Source organism: Nothobranchius furzeri, chromosome 2, assembly GCF_043380555.1.
Source record: "Nothobranchius furzeri strain GRZ-AD chromosome 2, NfurGRZ-RIMD1, whole genome shotgun sequence".
NCBI lineage: Eukaryota > Metazoa > Chordata > Actinopteri > Cyprinodontiformes > Nothobranchiidae > Nothobranchius > Nothobranchius furzeri.
Genome location: NC_091742.1, coordinates 55168118 through 55193837, shown reverse-complemented (window position 1 = coordinate 55193837; position 25720 = coordinate 55168118). Strand labels below are relative to the sequence as shown.

The 25720-nt window shown below is 41.5% G+C and overlaps 1 protein-coding gene across 2 annotated transcripts in view; it reads left to right on the top strand.

Annotated features, from left to right (window-relative positions):
• zgc:194930 (uncharacterized) overlaps positions 1–25720 on the top strand; it is a 43264-nt gene that overhangs the window by 2705 nt on the left and 14839 nt on the right. The window contains exons 2-3 of one of the 2 annotated variants that reach the window (XM_054747762.2): positions 20737–20811; positions 20921–20968. The exons of the other annotated variant lie outside the window; for it this stretch is intronic. Of the exons in view, the coding sequence (XP_054603737.2) occupies positions 20966–20968 (3 nt within the window). The 5' untranslated portion in view covers positions 20737–20811; positions 20921–20965. The remainder of the gene's footprint in view (positions 1–20736; positions 20812–20920; positions 20969–25720) is intronic. 2 annotated transcript variants of the gene reach the window in all.

Here is a 25720-nt window from a genome sequence, read left to right as displayed (position 1 = left end):
AACAACTTACAAGGCATTCATTCCTACTAGAGACCAGTGCAAATGTACTGATTAAACAAGTGTTCAACACCTTTAATTCTTGGAAATGGTCTGTTCATGGATCTAAATGATTTAAAAAAAAATCTAATTTATGAGTTTATGGTTGATGGGCTGTTAGCCTAGTGAACTAGACCAAATTCTTGCTTTGCAAAGTTTGGTCTAGGCATGCTCCATTGGAACCTCAGCAGCTCCTACCAGGACTCTGGCTAGCCAATCACAGCTCTCTAGAGGGGTTTCAAACACATAAAGAGCTGTGATTGGTCCATAATGGTGGGCCAATCATAGTGCTCTATCTGCTTGGTGAACAAATCACAGAGCTTTATCCGCTTTGTGGGCCAATCAGGGCACTCTATATGCCTGGTGGGTGGGATGATGCAACAGAGTGAAACAAGAGTATGTCACATTCATTGTCCAGTGGAATGCAGAGATCATTTGAAAGACAACGGTAGAACCCGCCCCACAACCGAGAGCCATCAATGGAGCATGGCCAGACTAAATAATACATTTATTTAGTCTGGCTTGCCAGGGTATGATGGGCCACCAATTAACGTCATTATAGCATAATTCAGATTGATCACATTCATGCCATTAATTTACAACATTTGTCTTGAGATGGACTAATCTTAGCTAATGGTTTATGATTTTGGACTAGTTTATGCTTCTGCGTTGGTATGAAGGCACACTTTAATCGGACGGAGTCGAGCCAACTTTTCTAACCACCCGCTGAATGAGATGGAGAATGCAAGCTTGTGATTGGTCAGGACGCCGCTTTCGTCAACAGCACTGTCATTGCGCCCTCTAGCGGCAGACACGGAGCAGTTTGAAGAATACCTCGCAGAAAAACTCTAAAAAGAGGAACATTTTATTCACCCGTGACTGGAGGAGTAAAAAGATCTGCAGCAAGGGTTTTATTCGTAGATGTGAATGAGGGGAAACGTGGGTTTAGAGGTGGACGAGAATGAGGGACAAATTTGTCAGTGGAGTGGATGCGCAACATTTTTGAACGTGAATAATTTTTTAAACACGGAACTTAACCAACTGCTGAGTCTTAATTTGTGCTAATAAAATCAAACTTTTACCCAAAGTTAATCGAAAACTATTTAAATAATTGTGGTTTGGGCAATGCTGGGTGCCACCACCTAGTGGTCATTAGTGTGTTACTACCAAGTGATTAAAAAAAAGTGACAATAAAAATGTGAATTTTTTTTTTTGAAAATCAAATATTCTAGTTTTGGAATTACTCTTTGAATATCAAAACATATTTATATCTGTATTTATATGATGTGAAATTATAATCTCAATATTGGGACATCACTTGCTCATGTGCAAGTTCTGCTACATTTTAGAAAACAGAAAAGGGCAACAGAAAAACAATCAGCAGCAATTTTCCCAATCAGAATAATGACTGTAATTGTTGATTATCAAGCAGAAATAACAGGTTAGCTTTGTTATCTTTGCAGACAAGTTGATTTCCTGCTTGCCTTTCATGTAATTATAAACATTTGAACCAACAAAATCATCAGTCTTCCCTAGAAATAAAATTTTGAAAAGGAAAGTGACCGTTTGTAAATCGTCTGAGGTTGAATGGTCACAGCGTCCAACAGGAAGATGGTTGATAGGGAAGGAAAATTGTGTCATTTTCATATTTAATCAAATTTTCTGTCTGTTTTATCAAGTGTTGTCTCCACCCAATGGAGTCATTTTCTGTTATAACCTATAGATGTTTAAAAGGCTTCATTTAGTCATGTTTGTTCTAGATTTTATATTTGAACAAACACGTTTTTGTTACAGGGCTGCGTGGTAGAAAAACAGTTGCATGTTTGAATCCCAGTTGTGGCCTTTTTCTGTTAAGAGTTAGAATGTTCTCTACATACATGCGTGGGTTTTCTCCCGGTACTCCGGTTTTCTCAGAAAGACCAAAAACATGCATGCTAGGTTAGATGGAGACTCTAAATTGCCTCTAGGTGTGAGTGAGTGAGGTTGGCAGTTGGCGGCGCTGTCCAGGGCATCCCCACATCTCACCAAATGACCGCTACATTTAAATTTACACAATCCAAAAATCATCCTTTGAAATTTTACATTAATGACACCTTGCCTTATGCAGTTTCCCCTACATAGGCTCAGACGTGGCGCTGCACCACAGCTGAAATACCAGCGCTACTGCTATGAACCCCCCACCCCCCCACCCCCCCTTTCGGGAGACACACCGAAGCGAAACGTTCCGTGCGCATCACCCACACTGTTAAACACTGTTATGGACACAGATCGAAACATCTTTACATCTTTTCTGACATATTTGATTGTAATATCTTTACTAATGTAGGCAGTGTCATTTTGGAGTTGCAAATTTTGGAAGTTGCTTGTCACAACTGAAATTTGCAAGTTTTATATGTATTTGGGTCACTTGGAGATCATGATGTCAATTCAAACACGTTGCAATTTTCATGTAAATGTTTTCGTCGTGGGCTGCACAGTGGTTAGAGCTGTTGCCTTGCAGCAAGAAGGTCCTGGGTTCGCTTCCCGGCCTGGGATCTTTCTGCATGGAGTTTGCATGTTCCTGTGCATGCGTGGGTTCTCACCGGGTACTCCGGCTTCCTCCCACAGGCCAAAAACGTGACTGTTAGGTTAATTGGTCTGTCTAAATTGGTCAGTAAATGGGTGGATGGATGTTTTCGTCATAACTTTTCTGGCACGCACAACTGTGGTTTACCAAAGCCAGACTGATTTATTTCAGTATTTTCAGTTTTCGACTGATAAATGCCCAGGTATGCTAGAATAAAGTCCCGGTACACTGAGAGGTCAAATTTAAAAGTGCCAGTACTGCATAGTGGTGTGTACAGGCCCTGCTAACTTAAAGCCCTGGTTCTAGGCTAGATCTAGTCATCCATTTTAACAACGCTTTGTCGGCCAGTGTTGAATTACAAATGCCAGGTGCCTTGCTTACGAGGACACTGTCCTTCATTGGTCAAAGAAAACACTAGTGTGATAACGTATTAGTTTCAATATAAATATATAACGAGCCTTTTACTTTTTAAATTGTGTATATGTTTATCCTCTCCCTGGGCTGCCACCTTACCGTGGTGGAGGGGTTTGAGTGTCTCAATGATCCTAGGAGCTTAGTTGTCTGAGGCTTTCTTCTTCTGGTAGGGTCACCCATGGCAAACAGGTCCTAGGTGAGGGATCAGACAAAGAGCAGCCTGAAGACCTCTTATGATGAATTATATAAATGGAAACAGTGCTATCTCGCCCGGACGTGGGTCACCCCCCCCCCCCCCCCCCCCCCGCCCCCCACCCAACCACCCACCCACCCCTTGAGCCAGGCCTGGAGGTGGGGCACGTTGGTGAGCGCCTGGTGGCCGGGCTTTCACCCATGGAGCCCGGCCGGGCACAGCCCGAAAACGAAACGTGGGTCCCCCTTCCCATGGACTCACCACTTGTGGGAGGGGCCAAAGGGGTCGGGTGCAGTGTGTGATGGGTGGTAGTCGAGGGCGGGGACCTTGGCGGTCTGATCCTCGGCTACAGAAGCTAACTCTTGGCACATGGAATGTCACCTCTCTGGTGGGGAAAGAGCCTGAGTTGGTGTGTGAGGTTGAGAGGTTCCGACTAGATATAGCCAGACTCACCTCATTGCATGGCTCTGGTTCTGGAACCAGTTTCCCTGAGAGGGGTTGGACTTTCTACCACTCTGGAGTTGCTCCCACTGAGAGGCGCCGAGCAGGGGTGGGCATACTAGTTGCCCCCCATCTTGGTGCTTGTACGTTGGGGTTTACCGCAGTGAATGTGTAATGTAGCAAGTCCATTACACAGGTTTTTGCTGTGGTTGTAGGATAAATGAAACCAGGCTCAATCACAATTGTTTTAATGTTTATTTAAAAAGGGTGAAGCATTTGGACCTGTAAGAAGAAGAGTTGGTATGAATATGGAGGATTTAAAGTGGTAAATGAGTGTTTGTACTTACCTGTTTCCTTTGTGTTTCTGGAGTTGTTCCAGCTAAAAGAATCCCCGGGGAGCTGGAGCACCTAAAGAAGGTTCTGGAGCATTCCATTCAGGAATTGTTTTTTCATTCATTGTTTTTTTATTCGACTTCTGTGCCAGTCATGGATTGTCCATAATGAACACCATGTTCAGACATAAAGGTGTCCATATGTGCTCTTGGCACCAGGATACCTCAGGCCGCAGCTTGATGATCGGCTTTGTTGTCCTTTCATCTGACCTGCGGCCGCATGTCTTGGACACTCAGGTGAAGAAAGGGGCGGTGTCACGAGTTGGTGTAGGAGGATGTTTAGGACCCAAGATGCAGAGAACCAGATGAAAAAGGTAGAGGTGGAGGATAAAGTAAAAATCCTTTATTAAGGTTGTTAATCCAAAGGCAGGGAGCCAAAAACCAAAAATCAAAAATCCAAAAATCTAAACTGAGTCATCAAAATCGCTAGAGAACTAGAAACAGTGGAAACACTAGAAACACTAGAAAAACTAGAAAAACACTAGAGGCTAGGAACAGGAACGAGATGAGACTGACAAGAACAATGGACCGACAAAACACTGAGATACAGACAGGGTTATATACACAGGGGAGGATGAGAGGGAGATGGGCTGCAGTTGTGTGGGGAGAGTGACACCAGGTGAACTCAATTACTAATCAGGGAGGAAACAAACATGAACTAAGAATAAAATCTAAAGACAAGAAGAGCAGGAACATAACTAATAATCTGGGGGGGGGGGGGGGGGGTCCTAAAACACCAATGGGTAAAACACACTAGAGAGACTAAATAATATGAACAGCTGTAGCTAAAGGAAAATGACCTGAGAGAAAAACCTAAAGACCAGAAGGGCAGCAAACATAACTAATATTCTAAGGGGGAGCTGAAACTAGAGGAAAAACACTACAGAAAGAAAAACTACAGGGGCGTGACTAAAGGGGGCCACGGGAGCACAGGACCTGGGAGGGGGATACCTGAGGAGGGAAACCTAGAGGGCTGAAGATCTGGGGAAAAATGGAGAACACCAGGAGACACATGAGGAAGACGCAGACAATGACACATGAGGGCGCTAGGAGACACAAAAGGAGAACCTAGAGAGGGATGGAGAACATAAGGAGACACATGAGGGGAGACGCAGACGCAGACCATTACAGGCGGAGCTGTCAACTGACCACTGCCTGGTGGTGAGTTGGCTCAGATGGTGGGGGAGGATGCCGGTCAGACCAGGCAGGCCCAAACGTATCGCGAGGGTCTGCTGGGAACGTCTGGCAGAATCTCCTGTCAGAAGGAGCTTCAATTCCCACCTCCAACAGAACTTCCAAAATGTTCCGGGGGAGGCAGGGGACATTGAGTCTGAATGGACCCTGTTCCATTGCCTCCATTGTTGAGGCAACCGACCGGAGCTGTGGTCGCAGGATCGTTGGTGCCTGTATGGGGTACCAGGCCCTCTGATTCGGGCTGTTAGGTCCCTGTATGACCGGTGTCAGAGCTTGGTCCGCATTGCCGGCAGTAAGTCGAGCTCGTTCCCAGTGAGAGTTGGACTCCACCAAGGCTGCCCTTTGTCACCAATTCTGTTCATAACCTTTATGGACAGGGTTTCTAGGTGAAGCCAAGGTGTGGAGGGCATCCGTTTTGGTGGCCTGAGGATCAGGTCTCTGCCTTTTGCAGATGATGTGGTCCTGTTGGCTTCATCAGAACGTGATCTTCAGCTTTCGCTTGAGCGGTTCGCAACCGAGTGTGAAGCAGCTGGGATGAGAATCAGCTCCTCTAAATCTGAGACCATGGTCTTGATTCGGAAAAGGGTAGAATGTAGGGCTGAAACGATTCCTCGAGTACCTCGAATAATTTGAGTACAAATAAGCCTCGAGTCAGAATCTCTTCCTTGAGGCTTAGTTTAATTGATGTTTAATTTATTCATGGCTTTGCAATCGCCCGGGGTCATGTTTCACCCGGACCAAAATAAGTGACGCACCAGACGCACACACTGCACTGAATGCACACGCGAGTAGCGAATGTAACTTTCTTTTAAGCCATGGCGGACAATGTGGACCCCGGTGGAGTGCAAAAAAGACAGAAAATGTCAAAGGTGTGGGACCATTTTTCACTTCGTAAGGCGTTTACACATGTAAATGTCACTTCTGCAAGCAGACTTGGAGGTCCACTATATATTCTGTGGACACTGTGCGACTTTTTTCATTTGTAGCACTCAGTTTCAGCTCACACTGTGCTTCTGGTAACAACACGTCGGACCTAAAAATTGCTAAAAATAGCAGTTTTTACTCAACACGTCTGACTTTTTATTGTGTTGTTATTGATGTCTGTTGTCCCTCGGGATTGCTGCAGGAGGACACGGGTATTTATGAGAGGAAAACGAAATAAAGTAAATAAATGTTCTGTGATCAGTATAATTTGACATCACCACGACAAACATGCTTTCTCAGCAATCCTTGTTATTGTGTTAGAAAAAAAAGTGTAGAAATTAAAACAAACGTGTGTTAATAGGAAAACAGCTGGCGAGCCATGTTTGCGCATGCGCCATGAGCGGTTCTGGTGCTGTTTGGGCCGCAGCCGCTCGCATTTGTTTACTGCGAAGTAAAGTTGAAGTGCTGAAGTTTTGAAAACTCCTTTTGAATAAAACTTGAATAACTGGCAATTGCTTGCTCATTTTAAGAGGTCTTTCATATTTTATAACATGCTATTTGATATAATGGTTTAAAAACGCAAAAGGGTAATTTATTAGAGTACTCGATTAATCGATAAAAGATTTGATAGAGTACTCGATTACAAAAATATTCGATAGCTGCAGCCCTGGTAGAATGCCTTCTCCAGGTCAGGGATGAGGTCCTGCCCCAAGTGGAGGAGTTTTAAGTATCTCGGGGTCTTGTTCACGAGTGAGGGAAAACTGGAGCGTGAGATCGATAGGCGGATTGGTGCTGCATCTGCAGTGATGCGGGCGTTGTACCGGTCTGTTGTGGTGAAGAGAGAGCTGAGTCAGAAGGCGAAGCTCTCGATTTACCGGTCGATCTACGTTCCTACCCTCACCTATGGTCACGAGCTTTGGGTAGTGACCAAAAGAACGAGATCGCGGATACAAGCGACCGAAATGAGTTTTCTCCAAAGAATGGCTGGGCTCTCCCTTAGAGATAGGGTGAGAAGCTCGGTCATTTGGGAGGGGCTCGGAGTAGACCCGCTGCTCCTTCACATCGAGAGGAGCCAGTTGAGGTTGCTCGGGCATCTGGTCAGGATGCCTCCTGGACGCCTCCCTGGTGAGGTTTTCCGGACACGTCCAACCGGGAGGAGACCTAAAGGTAGACCCAGGACACGGTGGAGGGACTATGTCTCTCACCTAGGGATGGGTACCTTTGACATTTGAATCGATCCGGTACTAATTCCCGGTACCTACGAGTCGATACCGGTACTTAACGGTACCAATTTTCGATACTTTTGAGTGTTTATTATTTTAATTCTCTTTTATAATTAAATATATATTTTTCTCAACATATAACCATATTTGATAAATATCACGATAAATAACATACAAGTTTGTATTTTAACATCGTCCTGTAGTTTTATAAGCTGATAATTAAACTGAAGCAAACATCTTTACTGTGAACTAAATTTACTGTGCATCTTCATTCCTTTTGCCGTCCTTTTTCATTTGATTTTTCCTACTGGGAAGATAGAATTTCCGAGGAGAAAGCGAACGCACCATTAGCTGATAACAACGGTGGCAATGGAAGCTAACATATCAAGCTAACGTTATCTTAGTTTATTTAGCTGCTGGAGCAGATTAAAACGATGATGCCTCAAACTTAGATCGTTGTCACTGGTTTTACCTTCACCCAATCAATCACCCGTCGCATTTAGGAAAGTAAAGCCAAACTTTAGAGCGCGTTCATGTTCTTCTAGTCGGAAATTCGGAGTTCCGAGGAGAAAGCGAACGCACCATTAGCGAAACGGAAGCTAACAAATCAAGGTAACGTATCTTAAACATTTTATTTACCTACTGGAGCAGATTAAGATGAGGATGTCTCACTTAGATCGTTGTCTGTCGCTAGTTTCATCACCCATTTACCCATCACATTTAGTGAAGTGGACCCAAGCTTTAGCGTGCGTTCTTTCTACCATGCTTGCTCTGTTTACAACGGGCTCGCAGGGACCGGCGACATAACGCTCTTGCGCATGCGCAACTGTCTTGGCAGTACCGAAACGAGGCACCGTTTGAAATGACGTGAATCGGTGTTCGGTCGGTACTATGGAATTCGGTCGGTACCTTAAAAAGTACCGAATTCGGTACTCATCCCTACTCTCACCTGGCCAGGGAACACCTTGGGATTCCTCCGGAGGAGCTGGCCCAAGTGGCTGGGGAGAGGGAAGTCTGGGCCTCTCGCCTTAGGCTACTGCCCCCGCGACCCGACTCTGGATAAGCGGATGAAAATGGATGGATGGATGGATGGATATATGTTTATTAAATTAAAAATATAAGTGAGTTACTACCCGCTAGTCACCGAAGCTACAACTACTAAGCAACTAACCAACAATAGATAACCTGTGTGGATCTAAAAAAAAACATTTTAAATTAGCTGACCTACTTTTAAACTTGAAAATTGTCCCTGAAGTAGCTGCCGGCCTCTGACCCGCCGTCCTTTTGAAAATACAGCGGTGTATTCTGGGTAATTTTTGACCAAGGCTAGGATACAAGACACCTCCCATGTATCCTCGCTAAGCCAGCTAAACGGCTAACAAACGGAGAACACGTCTCGGTAGAACATGAACATTGGAACACGTCTTGGTGGCTCCCGATGACATATCTCCTAGGCAACCGGGGCGGGGCTAAGACATCAAGGCAAGGTTTCTTGGCATAGAGAAACACCCAGTGACTACGTCCCTCTTTGGCCATTTTGAAAGGAGATTGACTGACAACCCCCACAGCCGGCCGAGAATTAAATCATTTTCAGTATAACCTTCCTTCCAACATCATTGAGAAATTAAGATTATTTCACTGTATAGTTCTTACATCTTGCTGCTTTAAACAAAAATCTACAGATAAAATATTTGTGAAAATTATTTTGATCCTCTAGTTGAGTAAAGTTAGTAACGGAACAACTTTAAAACTCACTAAGTACGACGGATAAGCTGCAAGACTTCAAACAAAACTCCACTTTTTAAATACTTTGTTATAAATCCTGCAGTAGATACAGGAACTTAACTAACCATTGCTTTTTAAATCATTTAAGTAATAATCTCAAATTACTTCAACATCATTGATTACTGTACTTTGAAGTATGGCTGAAATATCTGGTCCCAAAGTTTTAGATGTAAATCTGCTTTTCTGTATTATACATAGTGGCAGTTTTGATCATTTGGGAGTTCTGCATATTTTTTGGGGTAAAATTAGCCTCTTCCAACAGAAATACTCCTTAAAATAATGAACAGTTGCTACTTTACTCTAGTGTTAATAAAGAAAAATATGTATAAATAAAACATGTATTACGTTGGTTTTTGTTTACGTTTTCACCGCTGGGTGTACATTATTTAAAAACGTCCACGTGCATCGGCGTTTGGCGGACTTGTTTACTCTCTGGATAGCAGCTCGGAGCTCCGGGGTGAGAGGGATCAAGGGAATGAAAAGCAGCACGTCTGTTTGCAGACTAGGAGAGAGACTATTGGTGCAACTGATAAGGGTGGGTAGCTTGGTTCTACAGAAAAGTCTGGGTCTGTTTACAGCAGAGAGCTGTCTGTAGAAGCACATTAGACGTGTTAAAGTTCCAGATGTGTGGAATCAGAATAAATGATGATTCTCAATAAAACTGCTTGATTACGTCAGGGGTGGGCAATCCTGGCTATCCAGCAGGTTTTAGTTGTTTATCCCCTCCAACACATCAGATTCCTGAACAAATCACACGTTCAGCAGCTCATCAGGCTTTGTAGCAGCCTGTTGATCACCAGCAAATTCAAACCAGGTGGGTTTAAGCAGAGCAACAACTAAAACCTGCTGGATAGCGGCCATCGAGGGCCATGATTGCCCACACCTGGTTCGTGTGGTAAATGTAAGCTTGTTCAAACAGGAAGAGTGCTTTAAATAATGTCAGGATTCTATGATCCAAGGCGGGTTTGATATAAATTAGTTGCCATAGCGACTCACCACAGATACCTAATCACACCAGGCCTATTCAAATCATCCACGTCCAGGCCAGCGGGTTGAGCACACACGTCAAAGTCAGAGAGCCTCTCTCAGAAAGTCGAGGTGTTTAATAGTTTCTCTGGGCTCTTTGTGGAAACTGTAATTGAAAAAGTTTCACACTAAAACCGATCAGATGAAAAGCCTAAACTCTTTTATTGGCGGTGTTATCAGGTGAGGAGGGTTATCACACCATCTGGATATGATAAGTTTTGAAGAGCAGTTCAAAATCACAGCTCCAGCGGCATCATTTATTATTTCACCTCGATTCAGACTTCATAAATGGTGTAGTGACATTCCTGCAGGTTTTATAAAAGAATCTGAGCTGATAAGAGACTCAGAATGGACGTTTTTATCAAAAGCCAAGTCACATCTGTAGCCAGGAAGAAAATGCATCACATCTCTTTTCTGTATTAGCCCTTTTTAAATATGGTGCCTAAAGCCTAAAGGAAAACAAATAACGGTTATAAATCAGCATTAATTTACTAATGACAATAAGTAACACTTAAAATCTGTAAATCACTTAAACAGGGATTGTTCAGATGTCAATGTCATTCCTATTTTTACATGTGTTTTTATCAATTAGCTAATAAGTTTTTTTTTTGGTCTTAGAAATGAAATGCCACATACTAATCCTTTTTCAAATTTTTCCCTAAAATGCAATTTATTTTGTTTTATTTTCATAAATAGGCGTGGTTTTGTCTAAACCAGTTTAAGTATATTTATTTTTTAAATTCCGTATTTAATGCATCGCATTGGCCCATCTGATACAGATAACTAATCAGTTCCTTTTCTTCCACACTATAGCTTGTACTTTGATCTTTTTAAAATTGGTAACAATTCATTCTGGTTAACTTTCGGTTTGATTGTTTTTCTAAATCGGATAATTCTGCTTTTACACCAACTACATTACCATATGGCCACATTGGCATCAGCCAGAATCACCTTCCGTTGAGTGATTTTCTTTGAGAAGCGTGAGAGAAAACGGTGTAAAAATGGCCATTTTTATCTCACTGTCACACGCCAGCTACGACTGTCAAACCGCCGATGACACTGCAGTCACAGTTGTCCCTGCCAGTCCGTCTCCTGACAGCAAGGCAGCACCGCGCTCCTCGCACCTCCATATCCCACTGAGATCTTATGTTGGTGTGCTTGTGAGGAAAGACCGTGAAGGAAAAAAAGATGGCTGCCGGTACGGTGGGTGTGACAAAGTGCCCGTTAATGGCATAGCGGGTTCATCGTACCATCTGTCTCTGCAGAGGATGTTATCAGGCATACGGAGGAAACCCTCCACCATTAAAACCAGAGGATACTCCTCACGCATTACAACACACACGTAGCTCCTAACACAACTGAGTAAATTCAGGCAAGCTTGGTCTGGAGCAGGAATGTTCCTTCTGAATTCCCATGGGTCACGGGTACATCTTCATACCAACGACATTTGTTCAACTAAAATATAAAACACCCAGACATTTTTCATAATTATTAAAAATACACCTCAGTGAATGTAGCAATTGAAGTTGATGAAAATAGCCTTAATCAGCTTAAAAATCAAAGCCATTTTTCTGTTAATTATAACCATTAATTATTCAACAGACCAAAAAGAAATACAGCATAAACGTGGAAGAGATGTCAGCCTGAGCTGTTTGTTGGCAGAAGGAATGACAAATTAATTGATTTCCACCCTAAATGATTCATTTAATTGACTTTTTAGACATTTTCCTGGCAGCTAAAAAAACAGAATGTGATGGCAGATTTTTAATGTCTCATTGCTTTAAAACAAACAAAAGTCTACTAATTAAGTAACTGCAGGCAGTAAATTAGCTAGTTCAAATCAGCTTTTCCAACTATTAGCATTACTCTACAAAGGGGAATCTTTGTATTATGTATTCCACATAATGTTTACTTTTATCACTGAATTTAGTTTTTGGTAAGGTCTTATATATATGTTTAAAATCATTTCACTAGCTCTCTGGCATTCTAGTCAGCCAGCTTTTAAATCATCTTAGAAATACACTTAGATGAAATACATTTCAAACACTAAGAGTACTGTTATTTAGCTCTCATTCTGCCATCTACCCATTTCTGTATTCATCCCAACCTGGACTTGCTTGATTATTGCACGTTATTGTGTGCTATTTCAGTATACCTCATCTTAGAAGCATCTTAACTTATGTCTCATTATGAAACGTGGGCATCTTTTTTTTTCGGAACTGTGCTGCTCTGGGTGGCTGCATGTTGGAGTAGCTCTGTTGACTATATGTAAGTTTTGCCTTTTCTTGGGCATTTTTTCTTCTACTTTCTCAAAAAAAACGTATTTTTTTGGACACTTTACTTTTCTTTTTCTGGTGCTGTGAAGCTTGGAGGATTTTTACTGCTATTTTTGAGCTTTTTTCACTTTTCGAGCATTTGTTATGATGCGTAACCATGGCAACAAGCTGTTTACAATCGGGAACAGCCGATTAACATTGGAAAGGCTGAAATAATACCTCAACTGAATCCACAAATCCCAAATGAGCTAAAACGCAAGAAGCGTGGGTGCAGAGCGGGAGAAAAACGGAGACAGAGAAGGAGGAAATTCAAACCATCTCTTCCATCGATCATAAAGGGCAATGTGAGATCACTGGCCAACAAGATGGAGGAAAGCCCTTTCAAGGACTCAGCTAGAGTTTCGGCAGTTTCGGAACCGCTAGAGGAGATAATGCAAAGAAGGATTCTCCAGAGAATCAAGAAAATGATGGACAACCCTGAGCATTCTCTTCACAAGACTGTCCGACAACAGAAGAGTGTCTTCAGTCAGAGGCTTCTTCAGTTTCACTGCAACACTGACCGCTACTGGAAATCCTTCCTGCCAACAGCCATACAACAACTCTTTGATGACTTGATTATTATTCTGAGCTACTACAGCAATCAATTTCCCTCTGGGATTAATAAAGTATTTTTGAATTGAATTGAATTGAATCGTAGAAAAAGGCTGCTAAAAAGTCAGAAAGATTTTGAATGTTTTCATAAATATTTTCTCTTTAGTTCTAATGTACTATACTGTAGATCCAGTCACCAATTTAGCAGAGTGTTTATGGTTTAAAGTTTACAACCTTTCTCCGAGAGGCAGGCAAAATAATAAAGACCGTGTCAGACCAGTCAAACCACCACTCCCTTCCTATGTCACCCTCATGAACATCACCTCCCCCATCACAAACAACACATATATACACACAAAAGATACACTTTTTTGGATTTCATTTTCGTACAACTTAACAGCTCTATCAGATGACTGTGTTATGAATAAAGAGAACGCTCGTCTGTAAAAGTCTCTTTGTTAACTCGAGACCCTCCTAACTAATATTCAGATCTACGCCCCAGGCAGGTTCTTCGTGAATGTTCTCCCTATCACTGTCTGCAGAGAACAAGAACTTAAGTCATCCTTTAGAAAAGCTTACACATCTTTAAAGCTGTGTGTTTTTGTTCTTAAGCTTTGTCCACCCGTATTTAGGTCTTTAATTCAGGTACGTGGGCTGTTTGGGCCGGCAGCTATATAGAAATGTTTGTGTATGGATTTCAGTCTTCCAAAGGTGCAACAACAACAGATGATATCAGATGTACTAAAAACTAAGGAGATCATTTCAAGGTGGTGGGCGAGTCATATTTTGTGCTTTTAGGTGATGATGAAAACTAAAGACCAAATTGCTGAAGCCAGTTTTTCCTACATCATGCTGAGACACATTCATGTATAATGTTGTACTATACTATATCACAGGACTGGGACGATAACAAATTTTTCTGGACGATATATTGTCCAACAAATTATGGACGATAAATGATATTATTGTAGATATTATCGAGACCAAAATAACCACTTATGTAATGTTTATGTATCATAATAATACAAGTACACTATTAAACTTTTATTCAACATTTGAATGTCCAGAACCGAACTTCTCAATAAATAAATCATGACACGTCTCACCTTTATGTTAATATTGTTTTATTTGATGCAGTCCACTTTGAACTGCACCAATCCAGCAACTGCTGCATTTTAATAACTAGTATTAAAGGTGAATACACCAGTATTTGCACAAGAATAATTTGTTTTAAACTCTCAGTGACACACTTTGCAGGGGGGGTTGGCATTAAATTTTTCTTGGCGTCTGGAAAAACATCTCCTTCTGCCCCCCTTTATTTGACTTTCTGCCCCCTTTATTTTGGTCCAAGATCGTTACTGGGCTGGCCCTGTTAAACACGTTCTACATCCCTGCTTAGTAGACTTAATGAAGTATTTTTAAGCCAGTATAAAAATGGCTGAAACACAAATTTACATATTTGGCATTATTGACCAATATCTTTGATTTAATTTATTTGTTAAGAACATCAAGATGCATTACAGTGAACATTATAATAAAGTACATTTTGCTAGTGCAGAGAGGAGACAACCCATAGAAGCACTGATTTGATCTCATTTCAGAGAAAAATAGAACAGGTCAGATGCACCTAATAAATAAAATTACTAACATAAACTCAATACATCATCATCAATACATTATTTTTAATCTGAAATTGATATGGATTGATCAGAAGTTGCTCTGTGTATTGTTTATTTGAAAACTATTTAGAGCAGCCGCAGAACTGAGATTAAATATGTTTGATCACAATAGTAAAGGAACTATTACAGAACAAGTTTTTCAATAAAATCAGAACATTAAATTTAAGCGCATGAATTAATACATCTGAACTCATGCAGTAGGAACTAGGAAATATGAAATACTAGAACCAGGCACAACTTTTTAATTTTTTTTATTTTAATTTGATTAAACAGATTTTTTCCTAACATTGTTGGCATTTTTCCCACACACAGTTAAACAAATCAGTGTTGATTAAGGTGTGTGTGTGTGTGAGGGAGAGAGAGAATTAAAATAATAAAAAAAAAAAAACGGACCGGAGCACAGGCAGTGACCGACGCATGCACGAGCCGTTTTCAGCTCTGTCTTGTCAAATACACCACGTACGTTACGAAAAAAGTAACTTTAAATATTCGAGCGAAAAAGAGGCGAGCTGAAGAAAACGTGAGCAACAGTGAAGCAAGCACAGAGAGATCCAGTGTGTGTGTGCGTGGATGGACCGGACAGACTGAGCTCCTGGTTGCAGAGTTGTGTGTGTAGAAGGGGCGGGCGCTCTATGTAACTGGCCAATCACAGAGCGTGAAGACAGTCAGTTACCCATTGAGGATTGTCCTTCAGCACGATTACAGATATTTACGAGTTTTATTTGTTTCATGCTCGTATTCGTCAAAAATGCTTTATCCGTACCGGAAACTCGTCTGAAATGAGTATCCAGCTCATCCCTAGCAGTAACCACCCTGCCCTGCCTCCTCCTTGCTGCCTGCCGGCTGAGATCACAAGCAACAACAGAGTAGTTCCCGCTGCTTCTTCGGAAAACAGCGCAAAAAAAAATTCTATATGTATCAATCAAATTTGGGATCTTGTAAGCCTGGCGCTGGGATTCCAGCCGCCACTGCTAGGCCTATGTAAGGAAACACTGGACATGGGAAAAGTTATCTCGATAAGAGTCAGAAATTTCAATAACGATAAATGTTTGATTTCTTGCCCAGCCCTAATTACAGTAGTAGTGACACTGACTTAAAAAATGACCTTGGAAACAAATACCGGCCTCTCGAGTTTTGTTGACTCATTCGTCCACCTCTACCTCCTCCCTAAGCAAACTTTACTGGGAATGGTGCCGTCACAGTTGCTGTTGTCATACGTGCTTCGATAGTCTGTAGTTTGTTTGTTTTCCATCAGTCCTTGGAGAGTTTTTATTAAAGAAACATATTGGACAGGATGGACTTCAAGGCTTATTCTAAACCTTCCTTCCTTTTCTGGAAAATGTCTAAATGAGAGCATCTGTAACTATAATTACTGTTCAGTCAAGCTTTGTTTCATAGATTTGCTGTAGACAAACTTACAAGCAGAATGTGGAGGTTCTGATTAGGTATAAAATTGACAAAGCATGTCAATTACACATGAAATATTTATTTGATCAGAGGGTAATCAGTTTTTAGATTCCATGTCATGTGCCAATAAAGCATTTCATTTGGTGTTCTTTAGAGAAAAGGCTATTTTACAACTGTTAAAAAAAATCACTTTATTTCCTGGAAGAATTATTTTAAGCCTCATCTGTCCAGATTAGATTTCCCCCCAGTAGTTATTCTTCACTAAGGGGCATGAGTACCATTTCTGCTGGTATTCCCCAGATTTCAATCCATACCACATCCAAGGGACACTCTACAGCAATCTCAATTTTATTGCACCTTTTTCTCCACGATGAAATGTTTCAATTTCCTCTGAAGGAAACTTAGAAAGTGAAGAAATGGGAATCCAGCCAAGCTGCCAGCTCTGAAATATCTCTCCCCCTTCAGTAATCGTCCCACAATCTTTCCCATCATAAAAACCAGGAGCAATATATAATGTATTGAATGGCAATGGGAGCAGATAAGGCACTATTATTGCCATCCAACAATGGCCAATATCTGAATGACTGATAGTGATTTGATGCACAGATTGAATCTGTGATCTCATTATGAGTTTGAAAAGTCTCCAGGAAGGCAACATGATTGGGTATTTGGATAGTCAGATGCATCTCAGCTGCTTATAGTTACTGTAAAACCTATAGAAGGTTGTAGAAGCTGTGTTGTTATTAAACTTTACCCTTATTTGGCATCTCTTCTTTAATTTTATAAAAAGCTGTTATTTTTTTCTATAAATACTTTTCAAATTTTTGTTCCAGTCCGCCTCTCTGGTCATGAGCTTTGGGCAATGACTTAAAGAACAAGGTCGTGAATAAAAGCGACTGAAATGAGTTTCCATCTTAGGATGGCTGGCCTCAGCTTCAAATCTGATTTACCCTTCTCCATCTGCATAGGTATGGAGATACGCAATATAATGATGTGTTGATGCAAGGCTTCTGCAGAAGGCCCACATAGGGTGACCCCTAATCCACACCAGAGGCATCAGCAGCATGAAACAACAGTGGAATGTTGGTGCTTCAAATCCATTTTAGTCTAAAGAGTTGATCCAAACTGGTCGAGACACAGAAAATTTTATGTGCGTCCAAGAAGCGGCTTACTGCGCCGCTTAAGATTGGAATGGATTCTATTTTTGCCACGAGCCGCTTCTGGAACGCATCAACTTCCTCACTTAACATTTGGCTAGACAGGAAATCAGACATGGTATCAGTGTAAAATTCTGGTAATTTTCAAAAGAAGACAGTTGCAGAGATGCTATTTCATATCTTTGTAAATGATGTCAATGCATGTGACCTAACGGCTCATTTGCTCCCGGCATCTTTGGAGAAGTGTAACGGTGTTCCATTTTTGGTTCTTTTTTAAACACAGATAAGGTTTCTCTTTACCTTGCTGATGGTTTCGTTTGCAGCTGCAAACATCTTCAGAGCTGACGCTGATGGTGGCGTCACTTCCTAATCTGTTTATCTGGTGTTTTTCATGTCTTTAATCCTGACAGTGGAGAACAACAACATTTTATATAACGTCAAACAGTTATGTCAAGCGTGATCTCCCTCTTATTCTTGGTTTAATAGTGGATGGCACAAACAAACCATGAACTCTTAAGTATCAAGAGATTTTGTGATGTTGTGAGTCCAGTGAGAAGGATGGCAGTGATACCACATCACGTCTTAGATGGTGTGGATTGGTGCGCCACGAAGCATGCGAGTAAACCATCCCGCTGCTATTCTGTGCCACTGATAACTCCAGTATGGATTTGGGGTGATGAAGACATGCCCAGTTAGAGATGGGGTGAGGAGCTTGGACATTCAGAGAGACTCAGTTTCTCCATGTTGACAGTCGCTAGCTGAGTTGGACCATTTGGTCAGAATACCTCCTGGACACCTCCCAGGGGAAGTGTTCAGGGCATGTCCCCCATCTACCCAAGACATGCTAGAGGGACTTTGCTTTGGCCAGGAAACCAGTGAAGCTGTTTAGGGTTGGGTACCCAATAGAGGTGCTGAAAAAAATCGATTCAAGTCTGAATCGGAATTCTTATTTATAAAGATTCAGAATCGATTCCAAGAACTCAAATGTTTGGCATGGTACAGGTTTGTGATGCACTTTTGTCTGTTTTTTTTATCTTTGCTAGGAGAGTTAGTACTCCGTTTACTTTTGTGGTCCCATAAATTGAGATGATGTATTTTTGAATCTGCTGATAAGAGGGCACTTGAATGTATTTTTTTTCCATACTCAGAAATTTGAGATGTTCTCATATTTATTTTCTAAGTTGATAAGTGAGTACTCAGGATTACTCATGTGTTTATTTGAAGTTATTGATAAATGAGAGAAAACATTTTCCTTTGTAAGAAATCTGAGGCTCTTTTTTTTAAACAGGTTGAGGACACAAACGTTAAACTTGTTTCCACACATACTTAAAAAGTATTTGACCGTATTACTTTAAAAGCTACTGTTAGGTAACTAAAGATTTGTTATATTTTACAAGGTAAGCAAAAATAAACGTTGCCTTTTGGTCAAAAGATTATTTCTGGTTACAGTTTTAGAATCACTTTATTTTACTTTGTAAATTAGCTTTTTTTTTGAGCATGACCAGTTTAAAGTCAAATAAAAATGTCCCATAGCTTTAACTAACTTGTACAACAAAGTAGTTAATCGTGGAACTGACACCCTTTGTTAATATTGATTGTGAATCGGTTTAAATTGAGAATCGATTCTGAATCAAATCGGGACCCCGAGAATCAGAATCAAATCAAATCGTGAGTTGCTCTAAGATTCACATCCCTAGTACCCAAATTCCATCCAGTTTGCGTGAGAAGTAAATGTCAAAAATAAAATACTTTGACTGCATTTTGTGGCACCTCTGGTTTTACCTTATTTATACAGTATGTCTATCCATCCATTCATCTCAGTTGAGAGCTAGAGATGTCTAAATGTCCCACAGGCACTTTTTATTATATACATTTATAATGAATGTAAAATAATTTTAATTCAATCTAGTGGTGGCTCACATCCTATCATACACAATATTACAAGCAATTATTTCTTGTCCAGGGGAAAAAAATCTATTATCAGAATCAGAGGGGTGTTATTTCCATATGTGCGAGAATCACAACATCAGGAAATTGCTGCGGTACTTGGTGCAAGAAGAAATAAATGATAAGCAAAAATTAGAATTAAGAAATAAACACAATGAAATAATAATAATAATAATAATAATAATAATAATATAGGGAGAACATTATTTGAGAAGCAGCTACTTCATATAAGTCAGTGTAGGCACTGGTCGGAGTGGATCAGTTCAGGTGTAAACACAACACTAGGGTCATGTGACTGGAACAAAGCAGCTTGAGTGGGCAGTTCTACGATTGTCGTTTATGAGTCCGACCTTAGAGGAAGAAACTGTTTTTGTGGCGAGAGGTTCTGGTCTGAATGTATCTGAGCCTCCTATCAGATGGGAGCGAGTCGAAGAGACTGTGTCCAAGTTGAAACGGGTCTGCTGTGATCCGACCTGCACGCATGTTAAGCTAAATTCATGATGTAATTGTATCTACTGAGCGTTACACTCACGTGGGTAATTGTACTATGGAGTTATTGGATATTAGGGCAAACATGGCTGGAATCTAACAGTACTGACTCATATCAGCGATCATATTGTTTGTTTTATGAGTAGTATTTTTGGGCTATTGTTGGAGGTAATCCACACCTTACAAACTCTTTACCTTTTCAACAGAATCACTCGTAATGGAGCATTTACTAGCATAACAAAGCGGCCAAAAACCAAACCAAGATAGAGTTAACTATCCAAACCTTTACAACAGGTTTGAGGCCATCTGGCTTCTCCGGCTCTCTGTAGATGTTTCCTGACTACACGGGGGAGGGGTTTGGCCCTTCTTTCTGCACAAGTAGGATAATCAGAACTCCATTGGCAGCCACGGTGAAAAGGCTTGCTGAAATATGAATGAACATTCTCAAATAATTAAAAAACAGGAAGCCAAATGCTAAGTTTAGAGCAGAACATTGACCCAGAGGTTTTCTTATTGAGCAGACTTGTGAGAATACATGTAATGACCGCTTAGAGACGGAGCAAGCTAGTTGCTAGCATAGCGGCTAATCGCTAGCATAGCGGCAAGCTGAGTTATATCGATATAAAGTCATCTTGTTTATTGTTTAAAATTATATCAATATTTTAAACATACCGATACATTGCCAAGCCCTAGATTAGAGTAGAATAGAATTGACTTTATTAATCCCACAGTGGGGAAATTCACAAGGGGTTGGTTTCCTCTCCACTGTCACTACGTACTTTCTTAGTATAAGGATTCCTGTCAAGTCACTGACACAGCAAGTTAGTGACTCACTTTCCTTATATAGGAAACTTTAAAATATTTGGCCTATGGAACTGGACTCAATTGGAATGTTTACTTTGTGGTGTCTTGAAACGACTCGTTGTGATTTGGTGCTGTATAAATACAAAGATTTGAATATATATGTTTATAAAATTCCCATCTCACCCTCCGCAGGCGGTCTCATCCTTCCAAACTCGGGTCCTCTACCAGCGGCTGTCCTCTGTTGTTTGTCCACCATCACAATGTCTGGTTGGTTCGCCATCACCACTTTGTTTGGAAGTCCCACAGGATCTTGGCTCGCTCTCTATATATGTGGCTATTTTGGCACTTATTTATAATCATTTTTTAACATTTACAGATCAGTTTTGAGTCAGCACATGTCACATCATGATGCATTGATTAAATGGTGAGTTGGCACACCCCTACTAGGTTTATGGCTCCTGGCATCTCTTGTCATTGGACCATTAATACGTCAGTCTTTGAAACAGCATCCAGGTCATATGTGGAATTGGAAATAACATGCTAGTACTTACATTTATTATTATAAAAGTCTAATTAGTGAATAGCATCTACGCATACTTTTTGTTTTCTATTATTTCATCTCTACATGTGGCTCTTTGGTTTTATTCTTAGCAAACACAATGTGGCTAAGTGACTGCTGTGAGTCCACGCTGAAGACAGAACATACCATTTTTGGGAGTTCCCTTTGACTTTTAATGCTAATGTCAGCCTGTTATCTGAACAGTGATGTAACAGACTCTGAGTCACTCATTTGCTGCTGCTTGGAAAAACATTTTTAGCTTCCCAGTCATCTTGTGCCTGAAGGAACAGTTCTCCTCCAGCAGTGAGACGTTTCTGCTGAGCAGGAGCAGGATTGTTACCCCGAGGCAGGAAAATGCCACAATCACATTGTCAGCACTCAAAGAACCCAGAGCCACTTTTTGCTTTGCAAATTTGCAACCCCGCTTCACTCCAATGCAAACCAGCTTTTTCCAACCCAGTCAGCCAAACATTAATCAGCCCATCTGTGCTTGTTGCATGGTAGATCTCAGCCAAATGCACAAAATAAAATATTCATCTGACTATCAATGATCTTTTTATTATTTCACAGATTTGTACCAATTTAAATTTCTTCAAATATTTTACATAAAGTAGAAAAAAGGCTCCCGTTAAAACTGAGAATACATGCAGACATTTAAAAAAGGTTGAGAATTCAGTTAAAACACTGAACTTCACTAAAGTGATTAACTAAAAATTAGAAAATGACATTGCAATAAAATATAGAGTAAACCATGACAAATTTATCGATACTATTACATATATTTTTTTGCATTTTGAAACAGAAAATGACTGCATTTATTTTAGAGATGCGCTGAACAGTTTTCTAAACAGATTCTGATTTTCAGTGTTTGTAAAGGTCTGGTCTGCCATTTTCTCTTTTTTTACAATTTATATATTTTATCTAAAAAGTCTACGGGTTGACAGCCTTTAATAAAGTTTTTCTTTCATCATTAAATTTAAGCAAGTTTCTAAGGCCTATTAAACACCAAAAACCTATTGTACAGATGTTTTTGTTTTGACTAAAATCCGACACATAGGGCTGGATAATATTGAGATTCAAACTAGTGCTGCCACGATAAGTTGATTCGCCAAGACAACGTTGACAAAACAGTTGACTATAAATTTAATAATCAACGTCTAGTCTATGAGCCTTTTTTAAATCTTGTCTGCTGTTGCACCTTTGGTGGCTGCTTTCTGCTCAAGGCACATGCGCAAAAGGCGGCCTTTGATTTGAATCAGCCTTTGAATCTAAATCACCAGAGAAAGAAGACATCATCAAAAGTTGGAGTATTTTACAAAGACAAAAGAGAAGCAAGTAGAGTGCCAAATCTGCTAAGTGAAACTCTACTTTCACGGGAGCACATTGGCAATGCACAAGCACCTTAAAGGGAAGCACGTCATGGCGGAGGACAGAGAGTCGCCCCGTAAGCTAATAAGCTCTCGTTCGCTGCTAACATCAACAGAGAGTTACTTGTATTCATAGGTGTAGCAATAGCTGTAGTGATGGAGATTTTATTACCTTTAGAACCTGTATGTATGTCACGTATTTGCTCTAACGTTACAAATGCTAAGACTTATTTTATCCCGCTACGTTACGCGCTCCTCCTCTTCAATGGACGAGTTTGTTACAAAGCCTAAATTGAATATTTTATCTGGATACATTAATGACCACAAATTATGTTTGTATAGTATTTAATTTTGGTTTTAGGTGCCTACCTCCATTTGATTGTAGACTTGCATTAACAAAGTTGTTTGATAAGCTATCATCTTGTCTTTATTATGAGATGGCACATAACTGATCACACTTCAATATAAGTTAATGACGGGTATATTAGAGCATCTTGGTGCAATAAGCTATACTGTTATGCATGACATGGTTATTTGACCAATCGTCAAAAAACTGGCAATTAGTCGACTATTAAAGTGGTTGTTTATGACAGCCCAGACAAGCTGATCCAGTAAAGTTTCTATCAACACACCACATACATGTCTGCTCACTTGTCACTTTATGGGTATACCTGTCCAACTGCTTGTAACACAAACTACTAATTAGCCAATCACATGGTGGCAAACAAGCTTCAGAATGGGGAGGATAGGTGATTTGTGACTTTGAACATGGCATGGTTGTTGGTGCCAGACAGCCAAGCTAGTCTGAGTATTTCATAAACTGCAGATCTTCTAGGATTGTCACACACAACCATTTCTAGGGTTTATGGAGAATGGTCCGAAAAAGGGAAAACATCCTGTGAGCAGCAGTTCTGTGGGCGAAAATGACTTGTTGACGTCAGAGGTCAGAGAACAATGGCCAGACTGGTCCGAGCTGATAGAAAGGCAACAGTAACTCAATTAACCACTCGTTACAACCAAGGTATGCAGAAGAACATCTCTGAACGCACAACACGTCAAACCTCGAGGGAGATAGCTACAGCAGAAGACCACACCTAGTGCCACTCCTGTCAGCCAAGAACAGGAAACTTAGGCTACAAATCACACAGGCTCACCAAAATTGGACAATAGAAGATTGGAAAAATGTTGCCTGATCTGATGAGTCTTGATTTCTAAAGCTAAAAATTATATATATATATAGATATAGATAGTTATATATATTAGGGCCGGGATTTTAACGCGTTAATTTGATTAATTAATTAGAAAAAGATGACGCGTTAAAAAAAATTAACGCATTTAATCACAGCTTGCATTTCGAGAAAGGCGGAACCTTTGTTATTGCACGATTTCCTCGTAGATCGAATATCACTGACGCACACAACAATGCACAGTGCTAATGACTACTAAAACAGAATAAAAACAGAAAGAAGTTGCCTTGCTTGAACTGATGCAGGATTTAGGAAACACGTCCGCCTCTTTTCTTAACTTGGAAAAAGAAATTCTAGACAACAACGAAATCCGTATCGCGGACATTTTTCAGAGATCGTCTCTGCTGCAGCTGCCCGGTGGCACCGGAAACTTTGCAAAAGTTGCGGAAGCTATATTTTGCGGTAAGCTATATTTTTAACATTTACGTAACATCTGTGCAGCGCTGAAAGCACCAGACAGAATAATTCTTTGCCCTAATAGTAGTTTATGAAAGTAGTCAGACAAACGAGAGGCCACTGGCTGCCGCTGGGAGAACGCTCCCTTTTCTCAGTACTCTGTAAACAATCACAAGCAATGTGTCTTAAAGTTGAAAACAGAAGTTTAAGTTAAAACAGAAACACTCTAAAAATGCGATTAATTAAGATTAATTAATTACAACGCCTCTAATTAATTAGTTTAAAATTTTTAAGGGTCTCCCATGACAAATTGGTCTTAGGTGAAGGGTGAGACAAAGAACGGTTCGAAGGATCTTTCATGGCGGTTAAAACGAAGAGTCGGAGTACCCGGCCCGGAGGGTTACCGGGGTCCCACCCTGGAGCCAGGCCTGGGGTTGGGGCCCGTGAGCGAGCGCCTGGTGGCCGGGCTGTCGCCCATGGGGCCCGGCCAGGCCCAGCCCGAACCGGATACATGGGCTCGTCCAACTGTGGACCCACCACCCGCAGGAGGAACATGAAGGGTCCGGTGCAATGCGAATCGGGTGGCAGACCAAGGCGGGAGACTTGGCGGTCCAATCCCCGGACAAGAAAGCTAGTTTTGGGGACATGGAACGTCACCTCGCTGGCGGGGAAGGAGCCGGAGCTTGTGGCAGAGGTTGAGCGGTACCGGCTAGATATAGTCGGACTCACCTCGACACATTGCATTGGCTCTGGAACCCGAGACCTGGAGAGGGGTTGGACACTCTACTTTGCTGGAGTTGCTCCGGGTGAGAGGCGGAGGGCTGGGGTTGGCTTTTTGTTAGCCCCGAGACTCTCTGCCTGTGTGTTGGGGTTTACCCCGGGGGACAAGAGGGTAGCTTCCTTGCGCCTTCGGGTCGGGGAACGGGTCCTGACTGTTGTTTGTGCTTATGGGCCAAATATCAGTTCAGAGTACCCACCCTTTTTGGAGTCCCTGGGACGAGTGCTAGATAGTGCTCCATCAGGGGACTCCATTGTCCTGCTGGGGGACTTCAATGCTCACGTGGGCAATGACAGCTTGACCTGGAGGGGTGTGATTGGGAGGAACGGCCCACCTAATCTGAACTCGAGCGGTGTTTTGTTAGTGGACTTCTGTGCAAGCCGCAGTTTGGCCATAACGAACACCATGTTCGAACATAAGGATGCCCACCGGTACACTTGGTACCAGGGCAGCCTAGGTCACAGGTCGATGATAGATTTTGTAGTCGTATCATCTGACCTGCGGCCGTATGTTTTGGACACCCGAGTGAAGAGAGGGGCGGAGCTGTCAACTGATCACCACCTGGTGGTGAGTTGGATCAGATGGCAAGGGAACATGCCGCGTAGACCTGGCAGACCCAAACGCATAGTGAGGGTCTGCTGGTAACGCCTGGCAGAAGAACCTGTCAAGACGGTCTTCAACTCCCACCTCCGGCAGAGCTTTGACCACGTCCCGAGAGCAGTGGGGGACATTGAGTCCGAGTGGGCCTTGTTCCACTCTGCGATTGTCGAGGCGGCTGTTGCTAGCTGTGGTCGTAAGGTGGCCGGTGCCAGTCGTGGTGGCAACCCCG